The following is a 22,641-nucleotide window of genomic DNA, read 5'->3' on the forward strand; positions in this document are numbered from 1 at the left end:
TAGCAATGAATGCACCATTAGTAATATGATAGCTAGCTAGTTACCAACAGGCGCACTGACTGTATTGTGCTAGCAATACTGTAGCTGGTTATATTTTCAATGTGTTATTAGTATTTGTGGTAATTAACTTTACAGCTTCTGGCCACTGTTTATAGGAACACCTGTAAACCTGCTCAGTTATGCAGTTATCAGCCATTTATGTGACAACATTATATTGCTTCAGTTAATGTTCACATCAAACATCAAAATGGGAAAAAAGTGTGACCTTAACCATCGTAAGGATGTTGTTCCATGCAGATGAGCTGGTTTAAGTATTTCAGAAACTCCTGATTTCCTGGCATTTTCATATACAACAGTCTCTGGAGTTTACACAGTATGGTGCAAAAAAAACAAAAAACATCCTGTGAGCAAAGAGTCTACAGACTGTAATACCCTGTTGGTGAAAGCGATCAGATGACCAGACTGGTCTGAGCTGACAGGAAGTCTATAGTATAAAGAGGAAGGCCTACAGTAAACACTCTTTACAACCGTGATGAACAGAAAAGCATCTCAGGATGCATAACACATTCCATCCAAGATTATTTTGTGTGAAAATTCCAGGATATCAACAGTTTGTGATATACCCAAACCAGCCCATCTGGCACAAACATCTATTCCACAGTTATAGTCAGAGAGATCACACGTTTTTCACCATTCTGATGTTTGATGTGAACATTAACTGCAGCTTTGGACCTGCCGCTGCATGACTATGTATTGTGCTGTTGCCTCATGATTGGCTGATTAGAATACTGCGTAGCAGGTGTACAGGTAGTCCTATTAAAGTGGGTGGTGGGTGTAAGTACCTGTTTATTTATCTGTTACTATTTATTTATTTTATGTCCTAAATGTGTAATGCTTTAGCTTTTCATATCTTGGTCTAGTTTTGAAACTGATTTACAGCGATGTCTCAGGGAGAGATTTATAAACCCATGCTGGCAGTCTTATTTCATGCTTTTTTTAAGGTTTGCCATGGGCAAAATTCCTTTAAAGCATCTAACTTTTCAATATTAGCAATAGAAGCTTAGATTAGCTAGACACTCGGTCTCTGTGTGAGTAAGATTAGCTTTCCTGAATCACATTACCTAGTGAGCCATTGCATCTGTCTAAAGCATAATACTATAATGTCACTGCTCATCTTGGTGTAAAGGCCTTGGAAGGAGATCAGAGTTTTTTGCTGAGGGAAAGGTTACTGCACCCCTCTAGTAAAAATGATAACACAAAATAACAAAGTTATGAATTTACCCTTCTGAAATGGCCTTCTGTAATATTTGCAGTGGAGCCGGTTTATTGTCTTTCCCTTAGGTTTCAGGACACTGTGGCTTAGAAAGCAAAGTCCAGAAAGGCTGGCTGTGTGGAGGATATGGCTTTATTTGTCTCCTGGTGTTTTTAAAAATGCTGTAATGTGGATTAGTTTATATCAGAATTCATTCTGTTATTAGCAATTTTATTTTCATATCAGTTTTATAGGCACAGAATGACAGAAAAAATGTCCTGTTTAATTTTAGTACATAAACAGAGGTTTAGGGTTATGTCAGATTTATTAGTGCCTTTTTGTATATAATCCATTGTGATTTTCAGAGAAAAATACATAAGAAAAGCATAAAAATATGTGCCTTTTGATGACAATGTATTTTGACACATACAGAATATTGATATAAAAAAAATATTGAATTTCACACAATTTTATATAGAGCATTACACCATAAGGCTGCTGTGTTCTTGAATCATAGGTGTTTTATTCATTTTCTATAATAGTAGCTCTGACAGCAATTCTGGCTTTAACGTAAATGCCAGGTTTATATGAACACATATACAATATGAATTCATTGTTTCTATAGTAACAGATCATTCACAGGGACCTGAATGGAAGATGCGGTCCATAGTCGAATAATAAATAGGTGTTGTAATAAATGTCTGGTGGGTTAACAAATAAAGTGTATCATCTTTAATGCTTGATAAGGAGATGATTTGTATTAGGAGATTTAATGTTTATGGAAAGAGTCTTGGGCTTAATGAGCTCAGTGCTCTGTAACAGCTAGTATATTTTCCACTAGTCTTCTTCAGGATGCTTTTCAATTTCTTGGTAACATGACAAGCTACATTTTTGTAACTTGTTCACTTAAAGAGAGAAACAAAAAAAGGCTGCTCCACAGAACGGCTGTTTATGGTGTAGATCAAGTCGAGTCAAGAAGCTTTTATTGTCATTTCAACCATAGCTGTTGCAGTACACAGTGAAATGAGACAATGTTTCTCCAGGATTATGGTGCTACATAAAACAAAGACAAAACTAAGGACTTAGTAAGTTAGTCCTAGCCACATAAAGTGCATCTGTGCAACCTGGTGCAAACAGTGCAGGAAAAAAGACAAAAAGACAGAGCAGGACAATACAAGGCATTACACAAAAGACATTACACAAAAGCAGAGCCGACCAGTGTACATACTGTACATATTGTATGTTCTATAATGCATGTGCAGAAATAAGCCTACAACATTAATGTAACATTTGTCAGGTAAAAAAATCACTACTTCAGGGCGAATAACACTGATTCTTAAAAAGGCACAATTAATTGTGTTGTTCCATACTTAAACATCCTATTTAGTTTAGTTAATGTTGCAATGGAAAAAGTACCAGGTGTGTACAGTATATTTTCATGCAGAATTACAATTTCTGTGACTTCTGCATTGCTAAAGGTGCTAAACTAACAGCAATGCGAGTTCTTTTTGCACTTAGGTCTTGTTGTTTTGTTTTAATAGGCTTATTTCTTATAGAGCATTATGCGGCCACTTGCTCTGTCTGATCTTGAAGTGTATATTTATAAAACCATAGTTATTAGCTTAATGTATTAAGCTTATGCTCAGTTAAGTCTCTAGCTACCTTTCCAGATTATCTCTCATTCTCAGTGCTCAACTGGCTGCTTTGTGTCAGGATAAATGAAAAACAAAATTAAAAAAAAAAGTTCTGAACATCCATTTCACCTGAATAAATATTATCCTCCAAGCAATTAGACCCTTTAATCATCAAACAATGGGGCATTTAAGGTTTATATATGTCAATATTGGTCTGTTAATGCAAAGTCTTTCTTAATGTGTTTGAAGAGAAAGCTGCACTGTGTTTGCCCGTGTGTGTGTGTGTTTGCCCGTGTGTGTGTGTGTGTGTGTGTGTGTGTGTGTGTGTGTGTGTGTGTGTGTTTGTGTTTCCTGTGAAATAGAGCCTGGTACATTTCTCCATTTGACCTTCTTGTATGTTTATATACTGCTTCTGTCACGCAGCCATTGTTCAGTTTAATCATCCATAAAATAAGACTTTTGGAGACATTGTGTACGCACTCTCCTGTTTCAGTGCTGTAATAATCATATTAGCATGCAGCATATGTTGAAATCATTGACTACTTTGATGAAAAACATTCACAACAATTACATTCCCTAAATGAAGCACGAATCTCCGATTAATGTAATAACTGAATGTTGACTGGTCGGATAGTTTGATCAGCAGAAGAGGTGTCTGCTTTTATTGTCATTCAAATCACATAGAATGCTCTACATACAGAAAAGGAATACAGTATACAGTATGAACCAGTTGTAAGGTACAGTACTAAGACGTGCAATGCTGCCATTTAAGGAAAAATCCTTAACCGTTTCTTGCTGTTATTAGAAAATATTGTTATTGCAAGAAAACATGTATACTGGAAGAAAACATCTCGTTATTACAAGAATAAAATTATATTGTGTTATTATGAGATAAATGTGTATAAACAACATTATCGATCTTGTTTTCACAATGTAACCTAATTGGTTACCAATGGCACAGAATTAGTCCAATTTAATAATGGGTTGTTTTCTTGTAGCAACTACATGCTTTTCTCATAACAATGAGATACAGATCTCAAACGAATGAAATGTTGATGGAGATTTTTATTTTTGTATGGAAGCAATGTGTTGCTGTATACAGTAGGAACAAAATCCTACAATAAAATGTTCATACTGTATAAAGAACCATTTTTTATATATATTTTTTTTTACATTCTGTTTATTTAGGATTGATTTGATTGAATGAAAGGGGACACTTCTGCTAGTGGAATTGGCATTCACAACATAGCAAAGCTCTCTTTTATAAAGCTTACGAACAAATCAAATTTAAATTGGGGATGCGTTGTCTTAAGCGTCACACACTGTTTGAGCTAGTTACTGTTGGTCTATAATAAGTGATAATAAGACATTCACGTTTGTTGATGTTTGACTTTGAGCTAAAGTGGTAGACTTTGAGCAAATGGTCGTAATACTGCAGACAATGGCCACTAATCTTTGAAAAAATTCTTTTAAGAGGATTAGTGATAAGTTTCTCTGTACTCTGCTGCTACTCCTGGGCAGGGTGAAATTGCTCTCTTTGGTCTGTTTATGTTTGCTAATAGAATCAGCTGTGCTAGTGCTGGAAACTGATCAATTTCCTTGTTGTGCACTGATGGGGTCTGTTGCGAAATCAAAAAATGAGAGAAGCAGAGGAAAAAAATCCCTGAATCCTCTGCTGAAGTGCAGAACTATCCGTTTTTTTGCGATGATTGCAATTCACTAAGAAGAGTGAGTTACAGTATGTCTTTAATCATGTTCATGCCACGGGCTGAGCAGAAAGAGAAGAACTGTAAGGAAGATCTTCACTTACAGTTTCATATATTTTTGCAACAGACTGCCCTCCTACTGTAATATAAAGCTTTGTTTGGGCCACAAGTCGATAGTGTGCACTGCAATGGGACAAGGAGGAGCTATCAAACTATCAACAGTGTATTTTATGAATGTGTCACTATCCTTTTATTTATCTCTAACAATAAAACCATACATGCGCTTTGGTGCAGATGACATTTTTTTTGGAAATGGCTTTAAAATATCAGCCTTGTTAGAAGAGTCTTACAGAGTACAGTGTGTACTTTACTATGCTCTGAGAACAAATCAAACAAACCTCATGGACAAAAAACCGAGCCAAAGTTATAACTAAACAATAATCCACCATTTTACACAACAATTTACATTAATATATCATGTAACACAATCACGTTATTCACAACAAATAAAAACGAAAATGTCAGAACTGGTTGACTCGCCTTTTTTAATTCAGTTCTATTTTATTTGTATAGTGCTTTAACAATGAACAGTAATAAAGCAGTTTAGGGGAATATAAAATTATGAATAAAGTGATAACATTTAATTTTTTCATTTAAATCTATCCTGAATTAGCAAGACAGAGACAATGGTGGCAAGGAACATCTCCCCGAGACGACATGATTATTGTGATTATGAATAATTTCCATTCTATAACTATATAGACAAGTGTAGCTGTGTAATCAGGAGCTTATAAGTATGAGCATCAACGTAATTTTTGAATTCATTATAGTTTTAACATGAATTCCTTTCTGCCGAAGCCATCAAAGACAGAGACTGACCGCAGCAAGTGATAGATTCTATCTATTATTTTTTTATTTACATCAATCTCCAGGCTGTTTACAAGCTTTTCCCTTGATTAACCAATACAACTTAAACAACTGAGCTCACCCTAATTGTAGCTACACAGTTTGTTGCTCTACATTTTTAGAATAATAGTTATTTCATAGGGAACAAGAAGATGCTCCACTTAACCTAAGCCTAATAATAGATAGATTGTGTTGTTTATAAGAAGAAAACATCTAATCATCAGAGGTGGGAGTAAGTCACACATGTGCAAGTCACAAGTAAGACTCAAGTCATGAATGTCAAGTCAATGTAAAGTCGAGCCTTTTTTTAATATTTGTCAAGCAAGTCTCGAGTCTCAAATTTGCGACTTAAGTCTGACTCGAGACAAGTCGAGTCCCCATCTCTGAGTCATTTAACTCAAGTCCGAGTCAAGTCTCAAGTCATGAATGTCAAATCAAAGTAAAGTCGAGCCTTTTTTTAATATTTGTCAAGCAAGGCTCAAGTCTCAAATTTGAGACTTAAGTCTGACTCGAGTCAACTCATATGACTCGAGTCCCCCATCTCTGCTAATCATTGATGAAATTTTTACTGATGATTTATGGAAGAATTCTCAACAGTAAAGATCTAAGTCATAGGAAAGTCTTCAGGGTGGAGGATTTGGGTGCAGTATTTGTTTTTACTCAGATAACTTTAGGGAGAAAATAACGGGTTTATAACAGTGATATAACAGTAAGGCACTTCACAATCTCTGTGGTGAAAGTGTAATAGGCATAGGCTTGTAGGAAGCTTTTTGTGCTAAAAAAAAAGACTAATTCTAAAATAAATCTGCAGTCTGTATTTAACCTTCATTTAAAAAAACGGGTCTCCGTTCTAAGGTTTAATCAGTCGCTCAGTATTGCAGCAAAACGTAGCAAGTAACGTGTACAAAGCGTCAAAGACACAGGATGCAATTAGGGTAGTTGTGATTCATTGCATGATTTATGCCTTTTGTGTCTCTTTTGTGGTACAGATTAAAGGAGGGGCCTTTTAGTGAGGCTGGCATTCATCTGTAGGCTGGTTGTGACGTTCGTCTAGCGCCTAGTGTAGTTTTGTGTTTCTTTGAGGCATAGAGTAGCCTCACTAGGACTGGACCCCTGTGTTCTGCCAAAACATTTCTGCTGTCAGTGCCTGTTGCTGTCTTTTCTCCTTGTGTCTAACAAAAGCCTCATTGTGTGGGTCCTGTTCTGTCAGCCTGTTTATCCCAGTGATGATTGCTTAAAACTGGATGGATGTTAGAGCTAAGGTTGGCACCGTTGTGCCCTTAATTGACAGGGTGTGTGGGAAAAAACTTTGTGGAAACAGCATGGGCCAACCATTCCAGTGTAGGCACAAATTGCAGTGTATTAGACAAGTGCATTACCAATCATCATCCAAGATGTTCTTAAATCTTCAATACAACTGTCTGAGAAAATACTGGAATATTTGGCAGTTTTGGCAGCAGACAGAAGGCATTCTGCCCCTGCTTAGTTATTTTTTTCCAGCAAAACAACATTTAATAAATGTGCCTTTTAAACAATTTTAAAAAGTTTGATTATTAGGTCAAGAAAAAAATCTGCTCTCCAAAAATTTGGATTAATTTGTGATTCTACCTGTCCCTTATTCTTTGTTCTAGACAGCAAGGATGATCATGCTAATCAGTTATATTGTTCTCAGCAGTTGGCAGAAACAATGGCATGCTGCTGTGCCCCAGGGTCTGTAGCCGCACTATAAATTGCATTGCAGGAAAGGTCTCCATAACCTTTCTCTTACTGTCAGAACTGATTTCTTGTTGTGGAAATAAGACAGAATGATGTCTGTGTTATATATATAGCTTGTGCATTTTACAAGATTTAGTCTAAAAGTTTTATTCTATTATTCTTTATTTAGTCTTGAACATCAGCAGTGATTGATCAACAGAGCAGTCAGTCGAGAGAAAGGATGATTTATATTTAAAATGCACATTCTTAGAGTCAAGGTATTCTGTTTGCTATAGCTTTCAATTGGACCCGAGGTTTTAAACATTGGATTGAAAGAACCTTCACAGGTCCCATCTGACCTGACCCACTGTAACAAGTTTTGAATCAGAGCATACATTTATGCTAATAAATCTTTGTCCAAATTAATATCTGGAGGCCTAATGAAGGTGTCTGTTATTTTATCAACAACAACATTCATCAAACTTAAATTAGCCAAACCAGAAAAACCCACTTCAACCATTTTATCGGTTAATAATTGCCTAACCTATGTCTAGTCTAGGTTTAATGTTAGTAACTTCAATACAGCAGCTCTGACAGCACATTCAGCTGCAAGATTTCACAGGTTTATATTAGTCTGTTCATTTAAATACATTATCATTTCTAGAATAAATGCTAGTTCACAGGGAATTGTAACTTGACAGCACAAAGAAAAAAATGTCTAATCGTTGTTATGGTGAATCTTTCTGTAGGGAGATGTTTGGAGAATCTTATACGTCAGCATAGTCTGTAGGTTTTCCAGTTTTCTTGTAACATGGCAAACTTATGTGTCCGGAATAATAATAATAATAATAATAATAATAATAATAATAATAATAATAATAATAATAATAATAATAAGTATGCAAGAGAATAAGAATGTGCTTTGCAAGCACATTAATGAGAACAGGAACCATGCACTTGTTACTCAGACTTTCCATACCGCAACTATACACTGATTAAATAGAATAGAAGCATTTGCTTTTCACATATGTATTATAGCACAGTGAAATTCTTCAGAGCACAGGGTCAGCCATGATACAGCGCTCCTGGATCAGAGAGGGGGATTGCACAAGGGCCCAAAGGTGGTAGCTTGGCAGTGCTGGGGCTTGAACCACAATCACCTGATCAACAATCCAGAGCCTTAACCACTGGAGCTACCACTGCCCCAAAACGTGTGACATGTCCTTATTTCATTAATAATAAATTTAGTTATTGCCAAATTCCTGTAGAAGAATAAAGCACATATGGATGTGCTAATATAAGAAAATAATCCAAGAGTTTATTCTGTAATTATACCACAGTGTGATTCAGTTCTCTAATCTGATTCTTCTGATATCTGCACGGCTTTGAGAGTAGAACGACAGGCCTATAATACTGCACTGTTTCTAACACATCATTGTTCCTCTCAGGGTACACGGAAGGTATGAAGACTGTTCTCTGTTCTGGCACCTAGGTGGTGGAATGAGCTTCCCAATAGCTGAGTCACTTGCTGTCTTCAAATGGCAAACCGCATCTAAAAACCTTCTTCTTCCTGAAATACCAAATCTACAAAAAAGTTATAAAGTGATGGCATTCTTAGTCAGTCATCCTAGTAAACAGTACTGATGTATTCATTGATAGAGATGTCACTTCAACTAGCACTTTTTCCCTATCTTTTGCATGTATTAAAAAAAAAACAAAAAAAAAAAAAAACTTTGAACCTTTTTAATTGTAACATTGAACAATGTTTTAAACTCATGGTATCTTAAGTATTTAACCTAGTGAACCAGTATTAATGTATTCAATGATAGAGATTTAAGCACTTATGTACGTCACTCCGGATAAGGGCGTCTGCCAAATGCTGTAAATGTAAATGTCAAAAGTACCTGTAAGTTGTTCCGTATAAAGGACATCTGCCATCTGCCATAAATATAAAAGTAAGTGTAAAATGAATAATCACTAGGTTATTAAGTATAACTGTCATGTCTGTCATGTATAACTGTCAGGTCTGTCATGTGTCAGTCCTTGCTTAATCAGGCCTGAAATTTTGCATGCTGCCCAGCTGTATTGCAAAAAAATTCTATCCAAGACCAGAATTTGAAAAATGATGTTTGAACGCAACTTCATGTAGTACGGATAGTCGGATCCTATAGACTTACAGTAGGGCACAGCCATCTTAGCTCTACTGCTTTCCTGATTATGCAGTTTTCTCATTAATGCCTTCTGTAAATTAATATTCTTCATGTGTTAACTCCAGCACACAAAGACCTGAAGCTACAGTCGACAGGAAGTTAAGCTTTTCTTTGATTCTAATGTACAAAAACCATTAAATAAACACGTTCGACCTCAGATTAGCAATTTCATTCTTTCATTCTCAATCTCCATTCTTAAGTTGTGTCTGGTACTGCAGCAGGGTTTGTTTCCCAGACTGGGAACCAACCCGGCCATTGAGGTGTTAACTCTCAGTGCCTGTACCGAGCCCGGCGTAAAACCTGTGCCAAAATCAAATATGCAGATCTGATGATCCGCTGTGGCGATTTCAAACAGGGAGCAGCTGAAGGACAAGAGCAACAGCAACAACAAAGAATATAGCTTTATTAGAGCTCAAAGCATTAATACTAATGACATTTCTAAACACTTAAAAATACACAAATGTTTTTTTTTTCTTTCATTAAGCTCAGAAAGAAATACACAAGTTAAAGTTAACTGAAGTAAAATGTCATCTGGTATTCATTCAGCTCTTTCAAATTCCAATAGTTTAAAGTACATGGCACACACACTTGTATGTCTGTAGCGCTCAGAGAGAAATTCCAGAGTTCTGCAATCAAACTCTGACTTTGAAACAGCTGCTTTTGTTTAACACTTCAACACTAGCTTACAGAATTGAAAAGTCTTTAAGCCAGACTCTCATCTTCTAGTATGAAAATCTTTTCCCCAGATGATGAAACAGTTCCTTCCAGATTTTAACCCTAATGTGTGTGTCATTACTGTTTTCCTTTTTAATTAGCAATGCCTGATGGTCCATTCAAGTCGTGCCAGAAAGATTGATAAATCCAAGTGGATATTCTTTGTGCTTTGAGTTTCAGAAAGAAAACATTGTAAACATTTGGCACCAAATTTGTGTGTTTGAATGTTTACTCATCTCATCTGATTTTGGGGGGGTACGGAGGCTTAGTGGTTAGCAAGGTTGCCTCACACCTCCTGGGTTGGGGGTTCGATTCCCGCCTCCGCCTTGTGTGTGTGGAGTTTGCATGTTCTCCCCGTGCCTCTGGGGTTTCCTCCAGGTACTCCGGTTTCCTCCCCCGGTCCAAAGACATGCATGGTAGGTTGATTGGCATCTCTGGAAAATTGTCCGTAGTGTGTGTGAGTGAATGAGAGTGTGTGTGTGCCCTGCGATGGGTTGGCACTCCGTCCAGGGTGTATCCTGCCTTGATGCCCGATGACGCATGAGAGAAGTTCGGATAAGTGGTAGAAAATGAATGAATGAATGAATGAATGAATGAATTACTTGCCCTAAACCATTAAGATTAAACTATAGCAATACTGTGGGTTAGTGTATAGTACCACAGTACATAAACCAAGGTTATTGTAGGTTTGATTTCTGTAGAAAACAATCTACAGTGTATTAGCAAATCCATAAGAAAATATTGTGACTTTTCATAGAAGTCAGTAATCTTTTTTTTTTTTTTTACGGGGCACAGGCTCCCCGTGACCCGAGAAGTTCGGATAAGCGGTAGAAAATGAATGAATGAATGAATGAATGAATGAATAATCTAATTTCAGTTATTATATGTTTGGTTTATGCAGCAAGATTTTGAAATACAATCAACATTAAAGCATCTACAAGTGAGTTCGATTTGCTATGCTGCACAGGCATTTCGTTTATAGATTCCGTTTTGTTATGCAAAAACAAAACAAGCTAACTGGCTGCACAAAACACGATAGCAATGCATATTGCATATTAGGGTTTCATAGGAGGAGGCATAGCTTTTCAGACTGTAAACTGATTTGTGAAAGGTCAAACAGCTACAAAATGGAGTTCATTTATAAACTGCTTAAACAGCAGTTCCTGATCAGCATCTGTGGTAGTTTACCATGCAGTAATATTCAAGGTGTAAACAAATGGGGGACGTTTTAGGAAAATAATCAGGAACAGGGTGGTGTGATCTATGATGTTACCAGACCCAAGGAGTGGTAACATGTTACTTTTACCATACCAAAGATGAATAATCAGCATATAATGAGCAGCAAATAGAGCAATGCTAACAACTGTACTTTCTGTGTGTGGAGTTTGCATGTTCTCCCCGTGCCTTGGGGGTTTCCTCCGGGTACTCCGGTTTCCTCCCCGGTCCAAAGACATGCATGGTAGGTTGATTGGCATCTCTGGATAGAAAAGGAGTGAGTGACTATATAGTTTCTTGGCTCATATCTGCAGAAAATCTTCATAAATAAAAAAAAAAAAAAAAACACAAGTGGTTTGCTTGCTCACAAAAACATTGTCGCATCAACAATGACGTAAGTTGTTACTATAGAAACGACCTACCTTAGAATGAGCACGTTATTATAAACCTGTGATTTGCCAATTGTCAGAGCTGCTGTTATAGCAAAGTAATCAACGCCTACTGACTAATCAGAGACTCCAAAAGCACATGATACTACAAATATGACAACTACTACGGCTTTAACTTTAATTATATTTATTTGTATTGTATTATTCACGATTCACATTTGTCTCAAAACAACTTCGCATAAGTATGGAAACAGAAAAAAAAGTTTAAAGTTTGTCTACAGGTTTACTCCTACCTCTTTTAATTGGACCATTTTAAATGTAAAAATCCAAAATAAAGATGTATACAATAAAGCTGTCCATGTTTTCTTCCAAATGAGACTATTTATCTCATGACTGTAAAAAACTGCACAGAAGAAATGCTGCCTACCTTCTCAGCCTCCGCATTCAAATGACATACAGGAGTAGCTAGAAGTTTCAGAAAAACTTTCATGATGATTGTAGTGCTATATTATAAGTTGTATTGTAGATCATTTGCGATAAATGGAGTATGATGCAGGATTATAGGTTTTAGTTCTCTGACCTGACTAGATGACTGATTATCATGACTTATGTCTTCTCTGGAGGAAGTGAATTAAAGATCTAGACAAATATCTCAGCATCTAGGATCTGTTTTTCTCTACTGCAGGGGATATGGCAATAAGTGCAAAAACAATGCATTTGCTGTAAACACTCTATAAAAGAAGTCATTAATAATAACAACAACAAAACAACAACTACAACAACAGTAGCAATAGCAAATTCGCCTCACAGCTCCATTGTCCTCGTCTCAACACAGAGCTTAAGCTAGTGTCTATGTGGGGTTGTGCATGTCCATGTTCGTGTCGATGATCGGAGGGTACTCTAATTTCCTTTCACCCATTAAAACATGCTGGTATGAAGTTGAATTTGTCTCTATGGATGAATGTGTGTGTGAATGTATACTTGGTACCTGGTGATGGACTGGTGTCTCATCCAGGGAGAATTCTTGGCTTACAGTATGTCCAATAATTTCAGAGGGATGGAAAAAACTAATAAATAATATAATAGTTTTTACTTTACTTCTTTCTTCTTCTTCTTCTTCTTCTTCTTCTTCTTCTTCTTCTTCTTCTTCTTCTTCTTCTTCTTCTTCATATAATTATCATTAAGTAAATTTGCATGCTCTTTGTGCTTCTTCATTTTGTACATCTGGCTCTCTGCCTCATATACTGTGTTGCATGCACTCAAAATAACAGCGTTCAGAAATAAAATATAATAGGTAATTTCTCTTCCTAGGAGTTTGCATATTGTCTGTAAAGTGTTTGCTTTTGGCCCATTAAGAACTTTCACGGCAGCACACCGAGGTCGAAGGCCAGATTCTTATGAGCGCTTCTCAGAGTGATGCACCATGACAGATGGTTGAACTCCACAGACGTAGACTTCACTACGTATGTGCTTCACTCTTCTGCTGTCAGAACGAAAGAGTCGGGTACACGAGGGCAAATCACCTTCACATTGACTGCAGTCCACCACAGAGCTCATTTGTGGCTGCGAGGGTGTTTGTAGCTGTCTGTCAGACTTTTGTCCAGTGTGATTGTTACAGTAGCAGTGTAATACGTTGATTTTGTTTTGTTTTTAACCTTGCCTATTTAAGGACATTCTCATCTTCTTCATGCCTTCTGTCTGTTGTGGTGTAAGTTTTAAAAATAAAACACAAGAGAGTTTTAATAAACCATTTAGCAAGCATCCTTTTAGCTCATTGATATACGTTACAAAATTTCTGTCTCTTTGACTGAATCCATTTTCTTTTATTGCAGTGTATAGAAGCAAAGAAGTACTGCTGGTATTTTCAGGAAGGATACCCCAGCTACTTCATGTAAGTACATCTTCACCGTATAAAAACACACCCCTTGATCACTTAAGCACATTTATCGTAGTTCCAACATGTGTTATGCAAACTAGCCAGGCCTATACTATACTGTACTATTCTTACAGTAGCCTCATTATTCCTTGCTGTCAAGGAGTTGGATGGAAATCGGATGCTAGCTGTAATACAGAGACCAGTGCATATCCCCTCTGTTTAAGCCTGCTATTTATTCACACTGACGGCTAGCTCCGGTGTCAGAGTGTGTTCATTAGGAACCTAGCAGACCTACGCATGAAAAAGGATCACAGAGGTAATGAGATAACACCAGATCTCGCTAGCTACAGGAGGCAGACCTGGCTCAACTCCAGCTAGAGCTCCATCTGCCCCTGTACAGGAAGAAAAGATTAGATTGTAATTACACAGAACAGTAGTAATCTACCTTCTGCACCACACACACATACACACACAAGGTTTTAAGGTTTAAGTTGAGGTTTACAATGCAGATGAACCAGGAAAACAGTGCTGGTGAATATCCTCTGGAATATTTTTGACTGACATCTCACACAAACATACTCCAGTGATTTTACAGAGCTTTAAGCCAAATGTGTAGTAACTGGCAGGTCTGATAATGCAAGATAATCAGCCATATACCTCACGGGACATTGTGGCAATGCTTTATGGTGTAGGAAGGAAGATAATATTTTTATACCAGCCTAATAGAAAAGCCTAGCCATTGCTTTGCTCATGTGAATTCTAGAGAATTATTTAGAATTATGAATTCTGAATGTTTGAAAATTGTTTTAATATGTTATGTGAAATTTATATATATATAAAAAAAGTATATGTTAGGCAGCATGGATAAACCCAGACCCAGTGTGTGTGTTGATATGGTTGAAATCTGGAATTTGCAGAATTTGAGAAAAAAGTTAGTTTACTTTTACACTTTAATAAAACATTTCCTTTAGTTTATTATTTATTTGTAGAACTCACAATTTAAAAAATAAATAAATAAAAGCACTAGGCAAATAAAATTAAATTAAATTGTAAAAAACACAGCTGCAAAAATGGCCATAGACTATAAATAATGTATATTATATATGCTATGAATTAATAATATAATAGTGTGCAAAGATAGACATTGTTTACCTGGCTATATTTTTTACTTTTATATTTTGTGGATCACATGTTAATTACAAAAGAAATATAGGAACCTTGCTTTTAGCCAATCAGTGTGTCAGCATCTTTGAGTAGATTAAGACTAAAAACTTGTGAGTTTCTCGATTTTCACTTTTGAAGGTAACCAGATTGAGAACATTTATTATATAATTATATGATATTTAGAAAACCTATGTCTGTTAATTACTTGAATGATAAAAAAAAGCCACATGTACATTTTCATCTGTGCAATGTGAAGATGGCCTTGGGGTTGTATATGTGGCTTTTTAATCACCTATCAACTTTCTGTCGTTTTGAACAAGTCATGTCATTACTTCACCAATCAGACCAGAAAAAATCCTTTCCTTTCTCTGTAAGCTGCCTCCAGTTCAATAATTTTTGGGGGTTTAGTTTGGACAGGACTTTTCAAGTGTTCAGTTCAATCTGCTGAAATACGTCCTACCAGCAGACAAACTGTGCTATATGCTAACATTATTCTAAAAAACTAAATCAAAATATTTTATATCCATCTAGGTGATTATCGTGATATTGTGGTTATCAATTTTGAATTGGAAATTGAGCTTTTTTGATATGAAGGTTTCCAAATTGTGCACGGTAAATAATTTGCTGAGATTAGGTAGACTCTTAAAGCCACTCAGTCAGAAGCTATTTTTTCCCTCTACCCTTTACAGTCAAGCTCTTGTACGTATTACAGATTGTGTGAATCCACAAATTACACCCAGGACTTTGTAGCTTTGTAGCCTCAGTAACAGGCTGCTTCATAGTCTATGAAACCTCTACAGCGTTTTAATCAAGCAGGTGAACTGAAAAGTGAATTGAGGATAGCTTTTATTGTAGGTGATTCAGCACTCTTCTTATATCCTGTTCATAAGGATCTGTTCTTTAAAGATTAAAGATTTGCATTGAGAGGCTAAAAACATTCCTTGAAACCTCTCCAAGATGATGAAAGCTGACAGTGGTCTCGTCTGTTGTCAGACCATAGATCCTATTGTTGCATTCCACACTCATGTATTCAGATCCGACATAGACATACAGAAGCACATTTTGCTGCTTTAACCCTCGCGGACAGGTGTGTGGGTGGAATCAGGGCCACAGTGTTTGAGTCCAAACAGAAAATTTACAGTGCTAGTGCTATTTATTACCTCTGCGTGTGTGTGTTCTCAAAGGCTCAGCTCATCACTTTGTTTTGCTGGAGCCATGAAATATGGGGTTGAACAACTGTTATATACTGTTAACTGTTGAACAAAAAAGGGATACTCTTCATGATTCATCCAACTGTTAATAGCTGACATTGTGTACTTTTACCATGTAGTTAAGTTTATTCCATATCAATATGCAGGCATATAGAGAGAAATAAAGAAAAAACAGCAGGACTGTTCTATTTGTTAAAATTGCTGTGTATGTTCACTGAGATGTATTTATAGAGCATTGGAGAAAAAGGTGGGCTTTTTTCAAGGCCTCCCAGTCATGTTACAGTATGTACTGTACTGCAGTTGAATCTAAGAACACATGAGACAGCCTGGAAAAACCTTCATATGGTGACAATTTGATATTTCTATCAAATACTGTTGATACTATTGATACTACAGTTTATGAGCATGTATTCAGCGAGTTCTTTTAAAGTCTGTTTACCCACTGAAGTAAAAAGTGAAAAACTTGTATTTTAAAGACGAGACTCCAGCACTGGAACATCACAGACATGGAACGTGACATCCATTGTCTGAATTAATTAGGATATTCTCTTTTTTTCTGTCATATCTCTCAAAAAAAATTTATCAATGCATGACATTTTCTGTGTGAGAAAAGCAGACTTAGCAAGGATTTAGACATCTTTAGGCAGTCTAATTTTTTTTTTAATCACTACGTTTGACTGTCTCCTTAAAATACAGTTATCGTTTCTCGAATTTGAGATTGTACATTTATATGGTCAAAAGTATGGGAACGCTCTACCATTACACAAATATGTGGCTCTTCCCCCAAACAAATGCCCCCCCTAGTAAAAAGCAGGCTCCATGGTTTATCGATATTCGAGTGGAAGAAGATTCGAGCGATGCTTCCTCCACACCCAGCATCAGTGCCTGACCTCCCTAATGCTCTTGTAGCTGGATGAACACAAATCCCCACAGCCACATTCAGCCTTAGCAGAAGAGTTGAGCACATTGTAAGAGCAAAGAGAAATAAATCTTGAATGGAATGCTCAGCAAGAATATATGCTTGTAATCTTTGGCCATTTAGTGTAAATTATAGGCAGATTTTGGGTGTTTGCTGTGTATCAGTATCACTGAAGTCACAGTGAGTAACCTGACCTCTGTCTTATCTTAACTGCCAGTGTAGCAAGCTGTCTTTGGGGTGATGAATGACTCCCTACATGATTTATTAGAGGTGAAGAAATGAAGTCTCACTCCAGGCACTTGATCTTCTCAACTGAGTTCCCATGTCCATGCATGCCATACTGTAGTGTTGCTTTTATCCCTTCTTCTGTTACATTCCATGACTGAAAATTGACTGAAATATAATGTAATTCTCATTGTGTATTTAAAAAAAAATGACATTTTTTAAATGGTTTTATCCACAAATAAAAATGTAAGTCATGTTAAAGGTCTCTTAAACATTAGGTAATATTGATATTGCATCATAGGTAGATTTAAAAAATGGTTCTTCAAGCATTGTTTGGATAGCTAAGCCTTCTGCGCATCCTAAAAGAGTTCTTTCTAGAAACCTCTCTGACATGAGGGTAGTGTATAAGGTTCTGCATAGACTTGTTAACTGCATCCCCTGGTTAAATAAGCCGGTAGTATTTTAGGGGTCTAAAATCTTTGATCTCTTTCCTGAGTGTACTCTAATTTATTATTAAGGTCTCTATTTGATTCATTGGACTGTAAGTTCTTTGTTTCCTTAAAGGCTTAAACTTGGAAAATTTTCTGATTAGAGAAAAACCTAGTCATAGCACTCATTAGTTAAGGGTTCCACTTGACAAACAAATCAAAGAACCATTTAGGGTTCTAAACTGAACTTTTCTTCTAAGGAAAAAAGGAAAAAGGAAAACGTTAAGTGATATGTGAAACTATATCTCAAAGTAAGTGGCTAAATTTGCCAAACACATTTGCCTAATAGACTTATGGGGTATGGGGTTGTTTAAGGGCTCTTTGAAAAGTTATGCATTTTTACCATTTTATGCATTCAACCGGGAAACACTGAGTTGTAACGTTCTATGTATAACTTTCATGGCATTTTGTAAGGGTACAAACCACAGCCTTTGGGATTTAACAAATTATACCTTTTTTCTGGACAAAATACCTGTTTGTTTGGATACAAATATATTTTTCATACATTAGACCTCATTCAAGCTATATATAAAAATACTTCCTATTGCTTGTAATAAGGAATATTAAGGATAGTATCCTTTTCCAATCTTACAGCTCAGATGGTGGTGAGTGTTCTTTGGATACAATCTCGTGAATAACTGTGGGAGTGTGACTCTACAGGCAGAGATCCATTACACCTGAGTGAGCCAAGTAAATATCAGATTCTCTGAGCACGCCACCCTTCTCTTTTTAAAAAGGCAGCTATTGTCTCTGAACGTGTGCCAGTAATTGGACTCCTCAATTAGAGACATTTTATGGAAAGGTTATTATCAGTGGGTAATTATCCTCTTCAGTCTCCTCAGTGGAAACGGAGATCCTCCAGAAAATTGCCATGGTGTCATGCACATAGGAAGCCATCCAAACATTTGTCTTTTTATAGCTGCAGAGTTAACAGAGGACTTATAACATGTGAACCCAGAACACAATCTAATTCTAAATTACATATTTCAGCGTTTTGTTTTGTTTTTTCCAGACATTATCAGAATATTTGACACTTGCCCTTGATATTGAGATCAAAAAACTGATATCCATTATTTTCATTTCCACACTCATGGGAACAAAGACAGAAGCATATTTCATTGTAAAACAAACCCAGAAATAGATTTTTGTTTTTTTTAGGTAAAGTAACAGCTGATTGAGATATTAAATAGGAGTGTAAAATCTAATATTTATTAGTTTCTCAACAACAAATCTTTATAAAGTTTTTACCAAGCAGTGCATTATCAAGGTCTCATACAAAGATGATGATATAAGGGAGAGAGGTAAAGTATATCTGTTTTTAGATGTTTTCATAATGTCTTTAACTAGACATCAATACATAGCTCATAACATTTAAGTTTATGGTCAGGTTCAAAATTTGTAACTATGACCTTGAACATAGTGTAGAAATAATAGAAGGCAAGATAAGTTTGGTCATATCACATACATCTGTGTTCTGTTAAACATCAACCTTTCAAAGCTGCTGAAACTATTCGGCAGTATTTGATTGTAAAATAAGAGTCACCCCTGAGATAAAGTAGATATTAATGGACTACACACCATGTTAAAATGGCTCAGTTTTAAGATGAAAAAAATTAAACCAAAATGAGTCCTTAGATCATTTTCCCATTTTTCCTTATAGCAACCAAAAAACTTGTAAAAAATGTGAAAAACAAACAGAAAAGTTTTAGGGATGGGAGATGAAACAAATAAATCTTGTAAAACCTGGTGTGCACATTCCACTTAAATAATAAGCACTTTTTCTAAAGCACTTTTTGCCATCTGTCAAAAGCAGGGCAATCAAATGGTGAGGGAATATTCTGACTGACCAAGCTAGTTAAAAATGCTGACCTTGTTGAAAAGAGCCCCAGTTCCAACTGAACAGAAGCAGTCCCATAGCAATATGCTGTCACCACCATGCTTCATAGGGGATATTGTGTTCTTTTATGTCATAAGCTGTCTTTCTTTCACCAAACATATCTTTTCTATTTATTTCCAAATAATTAGAAACATGATGTCATAAGACTATACCACAGTTTTGCCACATGGTTTTGGGTGATGTTGCCACATGGTGTTTGGGTGTTTTCTTTTCTTGATGGCATCCATCTAGTCACCCTACCCATCGCCTATAAATGAAGAATAAGAGAGATTCTTGAAGAGTACTGGGTTAATCAGAACTTTCCAGATATTTTTTTTCATCTCTGTTAATGTTACAGTCTCTTGGCAGCCTCCCTGATTTTTTTTTTTTGGTCTTTTTTTTTATAGATTTTTGAGGGGAACCCCTGTTCATGGTAATGTCACTGTGGTGTTTCATGGTAGAATTTATGTTTCAGGCATTTTTTTTACCCATTTCTTGATTGATACTTTTCAAGAACATGCACAAGCTTTACAAACTGTTTGTGGCCCATCAGTGCTGTAACAGATGGGGATTAAGACAAGACAAGAAGATGTCAAGAAACTCCAAATGCAACAGCTTTATTTGGGGTTCATTAGAAGCACTTCATTAACAACAGGTGTTTGATAATTATGCCTGAACATGAGTTTGATTGTAATTGTTTCATTCTGTATACAGACAAATGCTTCATTCTAAAAGAAGTTTTCACTTCTGCAAACAGGTTATTGTAATGTACTTTCCCATAAATTGCTTCCATTTATTTTGAGAATTCATGTAAATATACATGTATCCTCTATCACATTAAAGGTGGAAAATCATGCTTTAGCCTGCTCTGAGATTTAGTCATTCTATTGAACAAATCTCAAAACTATGACAGACATTAGATGTCATTCAGACCATTTCGTTCAAATAGAGTTTTTATATAACCAAAGATATTCCACTTCATTTCACTCCATTTCACTCCATTGAGAGTCGCTTCTGGGTATTATTATTACTGCTGGCTCAAGTCGATGTTTCAGCGCTTTGAAATTCTCTACCAGTTTTTTCTCACAAATAAGTCCTTTTATAAAAAAAATTGTAACATTTACTTTAACATCATCTCTTTTTAGCTGAATTGTATTCACTAGGTGGGAAAGCTGGCACAGGTACCACCTACCAATCTCTTCTGAAATAAGCTCTGCAGACAAAGAGCTCTCAATGTCACTGCTGAATAACACTGATCCAGTCTACAAAATGCATTAACACCTTTTTTTTATAACAGTTTGTTTGTTTTGTTTGTGCAAAGAACAAAGATTGCATTAGTGAATTTCAATCCAGTCAAAACATTTAGCCGTTATACTGTACTGCATGTGTGTAGATACAGTGCTCAGCCATATCATTAAAGCCACTGATAGGTGACGTGAATGACACTGCAAGTCCGTAGGCAGGGGGGTTCAGGTGGTTCGAACGACACCCCCCCACACACACACCCCCACACACACCCCACTGCCGAAGGTCCAGAATTTAAGTCATTTTTTTTCATCTGAATATAGTCATCATTGTTTTAATCAACGCTTGTGACAAATATTCTGGGTTGCTGTTTCAAATTAATATAATACAGTATTGTAGCTGGACGTGTGTGTGTGTGTGTGTGTGTGTGTGTGTGTGTGTGTGTGTGTGTGTGTGTGTGTGTGTGTGTGTGTGTGTGTGTGCGCCGCAGGTACAGTTCAGAGAGAGTTCTCGCAATACACTTTTCAAAGCAATGGGGGGAGGGGTTATATATATATACATAATTAAAAGGATTTTTGTATTTTATCCACTCAATAGTCTACAATATAATATCCATATAAACCTAGCATAATTATAATAATAAAACTTAGTGGGATATTCAGTGATATTGGCTGTGCAATATCGACTTTGTTGATTGGCCAATATCGGCAGACTGGAGCCAATGGAAATGCTTCTCTCCTTCGGTTATTCCTCTGAGAACTTCAAAGCGGACTGCTTGAGGTAAATTATCTGGAATGATTAGTATATTAACTGATTTACGATGCCTATCCAGCTAACACACGATTGTCAGAACCCCGGACGGAGGTGGATTGGAGACAGACCCGTACGCAGGATGGCTTCAAATGAAAGGGGTTTAATACATAAGCAAGACAAACATAATCCACACTACACAGGGAACTAACGAAACTACTTACTACACGTAACTAGATTATTATTAATGAAGCCGCGCTGCCTATGGCAACGCGGCTCACATATATACAGACAGGGACAATCTCACACAATGGGGAACAGGTGTGATGACCGGGAGGAGTAGACGAAGGCGGGGCAATCACGTGACACAAACACACACAAACGCACACAAACGCACATGGCCAAAAGTGACAACGACGTAGTCCCTGACAACGACGTACTAGTTACGTAATTTATTGGTCATTTTTGGTAATTTCATGATTTACCAGCTGGAAACGTACAGTAACTGTTACATCCTGGGGAGGTAATTTCATTACCATTACAGTACCGTAAGTGTCAAGACAAATACAGCAACAAGCAAAGAGGCATTGACAGAGAGTCAAGAAATGATGATGAAAATAATTATTATTAATACTTCAGTAAAGTTCATTAAATCTGTTCTGTTGTTAGTGTGGTCTTTAAACTTATGAACTGTGTATGAACTGACAAAGGTGGTACATGAGGAAGTAATTTGACAACAATGCAGTAAATAATTTAGGTGCATCAAAAAGCGTGTTCGTTAAGATACCAGCAGACAAGCTAATCCAGCACAAATTAGTGCATAAAAGATCAACAAAATGAAGTATTGAACCTCATAATTAAATACACAAGGAGGAGAAAAACTGCAAAAAGGTTTACTTTAAAAAAAAAAAAAAAAAAAGAACCCCCCTCCTTTCAATAGGCTGGCTACGGACCTGCACTGATTACCTTGTTACAAAGGTAACTGTCAAGGGATGGGATATATTAGGCAGCAAGTGCATGGTCAGTTGTCGATGTGTTGGAAGCTGGAAAAAATAGGGAAGTGTAAGAATCTGCGTGACTTTGACAAGGGTGAAATTGTGACAGCATCAGAATAATTCTAAAACAGCAGGTCTTGTGGGATTGGTCTATGTATGCAGTGGTTAGTT

The 22,641-nt window shown here is 36.5% G+C and overlaps 1 protein-coding gene across 1 annotated transcript in view; it reads left to right on the forward strand.

Annotated features, from left to right (window-relative positions):
• Positions 1-22,641, forward strand: part of vopp1 (VOPP1 WW domain binding protein) — a 45,259-nt gene that overhangs the window by 2,615 nt on the left and 20,003 nt on the right. Inside the window, exon 3 of the mRNA XM_047811739.1 lies at positions 13,554-13,612. Within this exon, the coding sequence (XP_047667695.1) occupies positions 13,554-13,612 (59 nt within the window). The remainder of the gene's footprint in view (positions 1-13,553; positions 13,613-22,641) is intronic.

Source organism: Tachysurus fulvidraco, chromosome 3 (assembly GCF_022655615.1).
Source record: "Tachysurus fulvidraco isolate hzauxx_2018 chromosome 3, HZAU_PFXX_2.0, whole genome shotgun sequence".
In the NCBI taxonomy this organism is placed as follows: domain Eukaryota; kingdom Metazoa; phylum Chordata; class Actinopteri; order Siluriformes; family Bagridae; genus Tachysurus; species Tachysurus fulvidraco.